This window comes from Parasteatoda tepidariorum, chromosome 10 (assembly GCF_043381705.1).
Source record: "Parasteatoda tepidariorum isolate YZ-2023 chromosome 10, CAS_Ptep_4.0, whole genome shotgun sequence".
Lineage (NCBI taxonomy): Eukaryota > Metazoa > Arthropoda > Arachnida > Araneae > Theridiidae > Parasteatoda > Parasteatoda tepidariorum.
In genome coordinates this window covers 81,765,046-81,776,489 of record NC_092213.1, presented here as the reverse complement: position 1 = coordinate 81,776,489, position 11,444 = coordinate 81,765,046, and the positions used below count along the sequence as shown (strand labels likewise).

At 27.5% G+C, this 11,444-nt stretch overlaps 1 protein-coding gene across 1 annotated transcript in view; it reads right to left on the bottom strand.

The window, feature by feature from the left end:
• Nucleotides 1–11,444, bottom strand: part of LOC107454300 (karyopherin beta 3) — a gene marked incomplete at its 5' end in the record, with an annotated part of 65,365 nt that overhangs the window by 33,996 nt on the left and 19,925 nt on the right. Inside the window, 8 exon segments of the mRNA XM_043053030.2 lie at nucleotides 494–611; nucleotides 2,183–2,283; nucleotides 4,853–5,026; nucleotides 5,109–5,198; nucleotides 8,531–8,655; nucleotides 9,795–9,901; nucleotides 9,985–10,075; nucleotides 11,243–11,366. Coding sequence (XP_042908964.1) covers nucleotides 494–611; nucleotides 2,183–2,283; nucleotides 4,853–5,026; nucleotides 5,109–5,198; nucleotides 8,531–8,655; nucleotides 9,795–9,901; nucleotides 9,985–10,075; nucleotides 11,243–11,366 — 930 coding nt within the window.

Sequence of the window (11,444 nt, the reverse complement as noted above, 5' to 3'; positions counted from 1 at the left end):
TTTAGAAGATTTGTAATTAATAAGCATTAATTAAATAATCCGACAATATTTTGAAAGTCCAAAACCGAAACTAACGGTAAGTCGAACTTCCGATATGTCAAAGTTTTTCGTCAGTCCTATCAGATTCGAGTTATCGCGAATTCACTGTATTATAGATCAAAAAGATAAAATCACGATTATAATGCAATATGTCAATTACTGCATATATTATTTTGAGTGCTGATAAACTTTATTCAAATGACGAAAAAATATTGACCTATATAAAAATACTATTTAGTTAAATTTTTGCAATATATTGTTAAATTTTGGCATGAAATATTATAATATGTACTAAAATAGGGAAAGTTACGCTTATTGTATTAAAATGAGTAGATTTTATGTAATAAAGTTCTAAACCACTGGCACTGTTTCTCAATCAACCAAAACATAATAGTTCACAATCATAATAAAAAAGAGGGACAGAAAATCATAATCTAGAAAAATAAGAACATACCTTATCCTTACCAACGGCAAGACCAATTAAACTCACACATTCTATTGTTTTTCCTCTCAAGATAAGTAAATGTGGCTGATTTGTGTTCTCAATTATGAATTTCAAACAAGGCATAAACCTAAAAAAACGAACCAGAATAACTGAAAGGCACTAAAACAGAAATTAGGTTATGCATAACATATCAATTCTTAAAGTTCAATAGGTACTAATATAAATCTTTGTAATTCAGTCATAAGGAAGGCTTACAATTTATTTTTATATTTTCATTGTTAATAAAACAGTACTGAGTAAACTCAACACTCCTAACAATTTGCTTTAGCTGACCACAAAAAAAATTTGCTGAATTAATTTTAAATAAAAGGCAAGCAGGGGAAATTAGTTTTATAGTAATAAAGTATTTAAAAAAAAAAAATTTGTTATCTTTTAAAAAAAGGGGGGGAAAGAGGGTGCCAATCAATGATTTTAATCAAATGATTTTTTTTTTTTAAAAATCATTGATTTAAATCAATTGATTTTTTATATATATATATATTGATTTTAAAAGTTGAAAAACAGTGCTTCAATTATTGATACTTTTATTATTTTCTTTTCTTTTTAATTTTAGTTAACAAAATTACTTTCTTTCTTGATGTGTGTTAAATTCCAACACATTTGAAATAGCATTTTTAAAAATCTATTGATTCTTGAGATTGAAAGTACAGATTAAAGTAAACATTTAATGCTGTCTTAACATAGACTTGCATAGCTGTAGAAAGTAATTAATAAACATGAATTTTTTTCAACAAAAAAAAAATGCAAATAATGTTAATTAAAATTCTACCTTTTGATTGAAAAAGGATGGAATTAAAATCTACATTATACAGTGCAGAACCTCTTATCCGGAAATCAGAAAACCAGATAACCGGAATGAAATTCGGAACTGGAAATTAATTTTCTTCCATTAAAAAAAATATTTTTTTCTTGCAAGATTTTGAGCCCTTTTTGTTATTTAGAGCGTACGGCGTATCGAGTTGACGAAAGAACCGATTTAGAGGACGGATCAAAAGCCGTTTGTAGACGAATCTCACATAAGCACAAANTTCAAAGCTATGTATTATAACGAAAAATTATTTTAGTAAGTTAGAGCTCCTAAAATATTGTTATAATATAGTTTTAATATTAATTTAATTTAGACTAAACATTTATAAAGTATTTTTAATCATAAATTAATTTTTTTACAGTGTATTTGAATAAATAAAAAAAAATCTAATTTAAATCAAAAAAATCACGAGCCCTGCTCTGAGTAATCTTTATCAGAATATTAACTATTAATTCGCAAGAGTACGCGTATCAACGGTCTTGACAATGTGCATAGCCAAATTTTCAACTAAAAATAAGTACCTTTTAAGCAATCAAAAAACATCACAATTAATCTACACACTAGTAAAAATGTTTTCTTCGAATTGTTAGTATATCTTTTTAAATTTAAATCAATGTTATTTATAATAGGATATTCAAAAAAATATTAACATGATTAATATTGATCATACCGAATTTATAAAAATATGTAATCTACTTAGGCTACAAAAATTAGAATTGAGTGATTTGATGAAACTAAAGGTATCAGGAAAATATGCAAACAAATGAGAGGGTAAGCAAATATTTATAAACAATGAAGATGGTTAATTCCTGGCATGATATCAAACTTACTTATCATAATGTTCCACAAATTTTTCTTGAGCACTATCAGCCAATGATGCCAATGTCACAACCACTTGTTCCAAAACTAATTTAGTTCCCTTTTCTGCTAACTACAAATAAAATAATAAAATAAATAATAATAATTAAGTATACTGGATCACATATGAATAAAATTAGTAATTAATAAAATCTATTAACTTAATATGTGTTCCTATGTGTATCTGAAGGGCTGTGGTGGTTAAAAAAAGCACAACCAGAATTTGAACATGAAGGTAGATTAATATGTTTCTTAAAGCTCGAATACCTAATTTTTGGGTACTTTCTTTTAATAACAAAATGCAAAACTTTTTTTGTAAGATGTTAAGAAGGAATTGAATTCCCTGAATAGCTTTTGATCTAATAATCTGATTTTCACGCACTAAACACTATCTCAATGGTTTGAGGAACTAACATTAAATAAGCCAAATAACTAGCCCAACAATGTTTTAAGTAACGAAAAAAGAAATGTTTAACTTTTGAATTTTTTAAGCTTTGATACAGAAACTATGAGATCTTGATTGCATTTAAATTTTGTATTTTATTTTAAATTAAATTCCTTAAAATAGTGAAAAATTGGTATACCTTACAATTCACAATTTCTTACAACTATTATTAAATAAATTAATTAAAAAATTGTCAACAAATTTGCTTAAATAGTTGTCGAGATGTAGCAAAATGTGCAATTACCATTAAGGTGTTTAAACTTTTGATCACTCTGCACCTAAACAATTGAAATAATATTTTCCAGATTGTGCTTACTTTCCATATTCTGAGGGTAGGGAATTCAAATTAGTCGGAAAAAAAATGTGTTTATTCTAAAACTATAAGTTTTTGTATCTGATTTTCTAGCTTAAAATAGCATTTGTTGCTGTCTTGTTTATTTTAGTGTCAAATGAATCCAATAAAAAATTAAATATCTACTTTATTTAATTAGCATACTCAAGATAAGAGTTTTGAACCATTAAGATTGAGTCTTGATATGGGTGGAATGTATACCTGCAACTTTTAATCCTTTCAAGGATGACTTTCCCCAGTGGCAGTAAATTTAAAATGCAATTTTAGGCAGTAACACTCGCTGTATTTTGAACAAGCTTTTGCGGATTACTACAATAGTATTACATATTAATATATATGGCTAATTTTTTTAAAAATAGTGGAGGATTAAGAATATTATAAATAAAGTTTATAAATGCAAGGAAAGCATATATTTTACTACCACTTTAAATATAGAAATAAAATTTTACGCCAAATGCGTAAAAGTTGGCAGGTATGGAAACGCATTGGATCAAAAGCATAGCGCATGGAAAGGAAAAAATCCAGTAGATTGTACGAAATTCCAGTTAATGTCACGATAATTGTTGCATAATGTACTAAATATTTTACAAATGGGGAATTTTAGGGAAATTCATGGTCATCAAAATAGAAAATTTGCAATATTTTAAAGCTATGATTGACATTAAATGAACTTGAAACATTACGTATTATGTTTACTCATAATTTTGAATAGTAATAAGGCATTTAATTCATCAAAGAGAGTTAAAATAATTTTTAATTAATCTAAAAAGGGAGTTCTGAATAATAAAAAAACTGAACATTTTAGAACAAAAAGAAGTTTTAAACTGATTTTCATAAATGAGGCTCGCTTCATTATTTATCTGTAATACATATTTAAATATTTAAACAAGCAATAATCAGAGCAAAAATACTATTTCAATAGGGATTTTTACTCAATATAACAGAATTTTCTAAAAATGTACAAAAAAACAGAAGAACTTTTATCAAACCAATAGACTAGCAGAAACTGGCTTAATCCAGTAGCATACCAACACTGGAGAAATAAAATAACAGAGTTTTCGTTAGCGGTATTTTTATTTTTTATTTTTTAGGCTACAATAAAGCTTCAATACATCACCCATAATCATATATAAGTCAAAAGTAGAAATTCAAAATTGGAAATAATATAAGCACTCACATTTAACTGAAAAGTATGTAGATAAAACTTTATCAGAAGAAGATTTTTTAAAACCACTATTTATAATTACGTAAACTATTTTATTTCATAGGCGTATAATTAAACTATGTTGAACAGTCGACCCAATTTTTGGATTTATGACTACTTATGTTCAACTCTGTATCCTTGTAATTTTGAACCAAATCCAGAAGATAAGGTAACTCCTGAACCAAGCATTGGGAGAAATTTACCTTCATAGAGGACTTTTTGGTGGAACTAACCCACATTTGCATTACATGGATAGGAAAAGCATGAAAATCTCCCTCGGTTAACCTCATGGAAGGAAGACTCCCGGTTCACCTAATTGGAAGGTAAACGCCTTCAGCTACCTGTTGACGAAAGTATTTTTGCCACCAGAAGATATTTTATCCCTAAATTTTTTTAAAAATTTCTTTAGCAAATACAGAGAAATTTGAGAATGTAGGGGTAAACAGAAGATAGTCATAAAATACAGGAGTCTTTGTTAAAAAACAGGAGACTTGCCAGATATGCAGTAGTCTATTGGAAAATCCAGGAGAGTTAGCAATTATACAGGGTATTAACTTTTATTTGCTGATTGTACATTCTTATGCATGTCTAAACCAATCATTGTAAAAATACAGTAGTGTAACAAACTGTAAAGAACTTACTTCTGTGAGCTTGGAACACAAAACTGCTTCTAATTGTAGAACAATGTTATTGAGATAAGGACTTAATATGCTTTTGGGACAATCTTCAAAGAAATTGACAAGAGCTGCACCAGCATGTGCCTGCACTCTAGGGCTACTAGGATCACTCAGAAGTTGAAGCAACGATGTTATAACCTGTAAGAGTAATATCAATCTCAGTGAGCAATACTGCTTTTACAAATCAATCAACAATTATTGATTAGAGAGGAGTACCTACTTTCTCGTGGAATTTCTTTTGAAAAACAGGAGCAAAATCAGTGGACATCTGACCCAAGGCATTGCATGCAGCATATCTCACGCGAGTGTTCTGTATTTAAAAAAATAATAAACAATGCTACAGTAATTATTTTATTTATGAGAAAGAACTATGGAGTTGTTCAAATATTATGCAAGCATGTTTTGGCAATATAAGACAAACCCTACGTCTTGCCAGCAAAACACAAACTCCCTTTTATGCTTAAGTAAGAAATTTATAACAGAACCATAATATTTTGCTTCAACTTTGTCTTTTGTATTAGTAATCTAACTTTAGGATTATACTCAAATAAACGATGTAGCTTCATATAAAAGAAAATTTTTAAGTTTTAATTCATTCTTTATTATTTTGTGTAGAATATCCAGGGAATCAGCTACATTTTAGATTTTCAAATTCATGACGTTCCATGACTAATTCCAAGAATTTTTCTTGACTTAATGAGGTTACTATTTTCTTTGACAAAAACACAGCTATAAATTTAAAAAAGCATTATAACATTAATTGAAATGATAGGTACAATAACCAAAACTGTTATACTCTGCATCTTCATATTTATAGATTTTAAATTTAAAAAACAGAGTAATGAAATAGTTGAAAAAAATACAAAAGCAAATAATTTCTTATTTCTTTTTTTCTGCAGAATTATATTCGGAAGATACTTTTCCTGTTCATCGCAAAAGAACACTCCCGAATTTTCTGTTCTCATTTCAGGAAAGAAAAAAAAATCGCTAATGACTGGCTTGCTTCAGCTATAATTTTAAATTGATAAAATAAAAAAATAAATTATAAAAAAAATTCTGAAATCACAGGCGTTTAAAAGATAATTTGCTCTAGAAATGTTTTTTCTTTCATTTTTTGAAAGAACATAATTTTTAAAGAACATGATAAAAACATTTTATATTTTAATAAAATATGACTGTGAGTGGGGATTTTGTTACAAATTCAGATATTCAAAATACCATGAAATTGGGCGGAAGGGTAAATTCCATTTTAAAAATTAGATTTTTTGGCGACCTAAATCCATGATTTTTTTTAAAAAAAATAGTTAAAATCATGACAAATTTTGTTCAATTCTGAATATCCACTGAAACTCCAATAAGATTTATGTTTTCCCCCACATTTCCTTTCTCTAAAAACCACTTATGCATCAAACTTAAAGATTTTCCAAAAAATACATTTCCCCCGATTTCTTATTCATTAAATTATTTTTTTTTTAATATTTTAAAAAATCATGCGACTTTTAATGTTTTAAGTAAGCATTCCTTAAACCGCTCCCCCCTGTCTGCAAAAATAAGGAAATTGTTGTTTGTTCGGTATACTATTCACAAGGTGCATACTGGTAGAGTAAGGAAATTGTTGTTTAGGGACTGAGAATCAGAATAGGTCTATGCTATTTTTCACTTATAAAATATACGTAATACTAATAAAATTATAATTTTATAAGGTTGCAAAATTTGATTCCGTTCAGTTATGCCAAAATTTATCGTAAGTGCTTGATGAAAAAAAATTGGCAGAAAAGAATAAATAATTGGTTTGTACTGGTAACAAATGGGTTTCAGGAATTTAGTTTTTTTTTCTTCTGCATTTGCATTACCTAAAAAAGAAGCCTTTTACTAAAAAGAAGTAGTCAACTAAATATTTTAAATTTTGACAAACTATCGATAAAAAATAAGAAAAGAAAATTACACTTGAGTAATTTACTATGAGAAACATATAATTTTATTTATATCTTATTTTGAACTTCTTTATTAACTAAACAAATATTGAAAATAGAATAAAAACCCATATAATTTTATCGATATTCTTTTTTTAATTTAATAAGCATATCCAGGAGTGATTGTGAGCCCAAGTCAAATTTCCGGAAAAATTCTTGAGTAAATAAAAAAAAAAAAAGTTTAGATAGAAAAAAATTTAAACAAGGTTTTTTTTNATTACCTAAAAAAGAAGCCTTTTACTAAAAAGAAGTAGTCAACTAAATATTTTAAATTTTGACAAACTATCGATAAAAAATAAGAAAAGAAAATTACACTTGAGTAATTTACTTTCAGAAACATATAATTTTATTTATGTCTTATTTTGAACTTTTTTATTAACTAAACAAATATTGAAAATAAATAAAAACCCATATAATTTTATTGATATTCCTTTTTAATTTAAAAAGCATATCCAGGACTGATTGTGAGCCCAAGTCAAATTTCTGGAAAATTTCTTGAGTAAATATAAAAATAAAAAAAAGCTTAGATAGAAAAAAATTTAAACAAGGTTTTTTTTTCTTCCTTTTTCTCAATCTTTCTTAGTTTACTTAAAATATAATTAAAATTTTACACATACCTATACCATTTACACATACCTATGATAACCTAGAGAAGTAATTGAAATTTACAAATATGTCTTTCTTTCTTGAGTTCATGATTATAATAACTATTTACTGATAAAAAATTAATATTAATCTTGAATATAAAGTATCTGCCTCTCCCTTACAAACAAATAAAATAAACTGTTTTTAAGTTCCATCTTTCAAAATTTGATTTCAGGAAACTTTTGTGATCAGTGATTTTTTTAAACACGTGGACCTTCGATCTCCGGATCACGGTCTGCGAAAAATCCGGATTTTTTCCGGAGCACAATCAGCCCTGCATATCAACCATATTCTATTCTCAATAAAATATGGTTGATATGCCCAATAAGACTCAATATATTTTAGTCTCAATAAAATATGGCATTTAAAAAATCATTAAAAATATAATAAAATCAAACAAATATTGAAAATAGAATAAAAATCCATATGATTTTATCTATATTCTTTCTTAATTTAATAAGCATATCAACCATATTCTATTCTCAATAAAATATGGTTGATATGCCCAATAAAACTCAATATATTGTAGTCTCTATATAATATGGCAAATAAGTAATACTTGAACACAAAAACTCAGTTATTTTAACACTCTTTAATTAAAAAGTAGCCAATTCAAGCTCTTATATTTTGAACACAATGGTTTTAGCAAAAGAAAAACAAGTTTAAAAATAATAATTAACATATTTAATCATTTAGAATTTGGTACTAGAGCATTAAGAACAATTTGGACAGGTAATTAGCCTACAGAAGTGGCAATCTTAATAGGTTTTGTAGCACTAATTTAAAATACCCTCAAAATAAAAGCTTGCTGCATACACAGTAACTAGTTTTTCAAAAATAGGAAATAAAGCTTATTAAAAATGTGGCCATATTCAAATGATCAACTGGTTTAAATTCCCTTTATTCTGTTTTATATTTAGAGTACAATAACTGCAATTTGTAACAAACTATTACATGGCAATATGGCAACTGTATTTTTTATTTTAAATTCCCAGTGACATCTAAACATGAGCACAGTGTTTACCTGATCGATAAGGAATGGTAACACACGGTCAACAACTTTTTGTAAAATGGCGGACATTTGTTTATGGCAACCTTCTCCAATTGCAGAAATAGCCATTAATCCAGCATATCTGCCCTTCCAATCATCTGTAATAGAAAAATTCATATAGCTCTGATGAATAAATAGGAAATAAACAGAATTGACTCAAAAATAAACAGAATAAATTAAAAATAAACAGAATTAACTCAAAATGACTTCCTTTGTAGAATAATAGCTATGAATAGTTATTAAAGACAATAATAAACAGAATTGACTCCAAATTATATCGTCAGTACAATATAAAAGTTCTAATGAATAAATATGAAATACAATAAAATAAGTAGAATTTACGCCAATTGATATCCCTTGTAGAAGATGTTGGTGATTAAATAAGGATTCCTTCTACATATTCTAATATTAACGAGCAAGAACAGTTGTAAAATTACAAAACATAGTAGTCTACTATTCTTGTTTAATCAATATACTGGTTCATTGTCCATAACACTGATGTGTAGCAAAATCTTTCAACAAAAAATAAGCACCTTTTAAGTACTTTTTAAGAACTCAAAGACATTTTTAAGCACTATATACATTAACAAAATGCAAAATAACTATCAAAGATTTTACATGATCATGATAAAATAACTAGTTTCGGACGGAACTCTTTTCGTGATTACATTAGCTTTTATGAAATGATCAAGAAATTTTTTGGCTTGATATCAGGGGGTGGAAAATGAAGCCTGAAATTGAGAATATCTTGTAAACTGCAGCAGAGTTTCACATGAGTGCAATAATCTCACGGAAGTCAGTTAAGTAGACGCACATGCGAACTCGCAACTATTTAGTTAAACGTGCGAAATGACTGCCGCTTTCATAGGATATGGACTGACGGTACGCCGAAATGGAATGTAGTTTAATGAATTGTAAATACCATGTTACTGTATGACAATTCAACAGTGCTCTTCAAAACTATACACCCTAAGTTGTAGTAAGAAGTAATAGACATTTCTTCATCTTATTCTGACTTATATAGAAAAAGAAAGAAATCTCTAAAATACTCATAATGATGTCTGTTCTCAAACATGTAATGTACTAACTATCGATATTTATGCTATTTGTCTCTTAATTAAAAAGCTAAATTTGAAATGGCATAATTCCATTAAAGTTTATCGATTGTTTGTTGCAATCCTATAACTGGCACACCACATAGAAAATAAGAAACAGTCTGGAAAGTTATCATACGAACCTGAACTTAACATTTGCTGAATAGCAGTCATAACTAATGGTAGAATGGTTTTACCACCCAAAGAACAGGCAAGGCGGTCGAGGGCGGCTTCTGCGACCACACAATTGCTAAAGCAAAGACAAGAAAAAAGAGACATTAATATCATCTTTGAATCATAAGTTCATTTCATATGATCACAATAAGATTAAACCTGTCATTTTCTTCATCTGTATTATCATCATCAATAAAATCCCAACCAGGCTCCTCTTCTAATTCCATCATCATTTCCAAAGTAGACAATACTGAAATGGATACAAAGGATCTGATTTAGATAACTCATAATCAATAATAGAATAAGGGATAACTTATTTAATCAATAAACTAAAATTTTAAACAACTAAGTCACCCTAAAAAAATACTTTAAAAAAAAGTAATTTAATAAAAAGACTATACATTAATCTGTATTTAATTGAAATTATATCTAATTTAATCAGCTAAAAAACATTTTTTAAACATAATAAGAAAATTATTCACAAAAAGGAAACTTGTTAAGATTTTCTTTTGAAAAAATTGAATCATTAATAATATGGATAAAGAGACAGAATAATATAAACTATGATGGTATAATCACATATTTAATAAAAATATTATTAAAGAAAATTTATTTTACAAAAAAAAAAAAAAAATTAACAAATATATTAGTTAACCCATTTTAGGCAAAGCATATAAATGTTATAAAATGCGGTATTATTTTCACTGAAATATGCTTACATTACATTCATTAGGACACACAAAAAATTTTGATTATGAAAAATTATATTTAATTTAAGAAATAAAATGAGGCGTATAGGCACCACTCACCAAATCAATGAACAAACCATTTAGTTGAACACTTGCTTTTTTATGTATGTTTACTTGTTACTGACTTGCAACATTAATCCATCATAAAACATGATAAATCTCAAAAGGAATAATAATAGATTTTCAAAAAATTTGAAGAATTTAAAAATTCCTCAACAGAAAGTGTTTACTCCAAATGAATTACTATTAATTTTTGGGTGTTTTAAGAGCCCTTGACAATACCACAAAAATATACATCACAGTGTTAATAACATTAAGGGCAATATTCTATGAACGGAAAAACACACTAATTATTTCCTTCTTCTTATTGAGTAAATCAACATCACGTTAAAAGAAAACTAATTAAAAATCATTGCTATAACTATTGAAAAAAAAAGATAAAAAAAAGAAGATCCGACCACAAAATCAAGCAAATCAGAGTCCTTAAAAAGGAGTTACTCAAACGAGTGTTTCGTTTATAGATTCGGTTGTTGCAATAAACATCTGTGACAATGTTGCCCGTGATTCTGCCACGAGGTTTTATATTGTAAACAATAATAAAATCAATTTGTTAAAATTCATGGATTTAGTAAGAGCAATAGTTTTGTGTTAGAAATGCAGAAACTTACTATTTGCAGGAACATGCTTGCTTCCACACTTGCGTACCATAGCAGGAGCAGCTTCACAAATAGTCACAAAAACCTCTATGGACAGCTGACGTGTCGAGTCAAGTTGCTCTTTGTTGGACAACCCCTAAATTAAATTTAAAAATAGGCTTACATAAATTATATACAGGCAGATTATATTCAAATACTTATGGTGTGTTAGTAA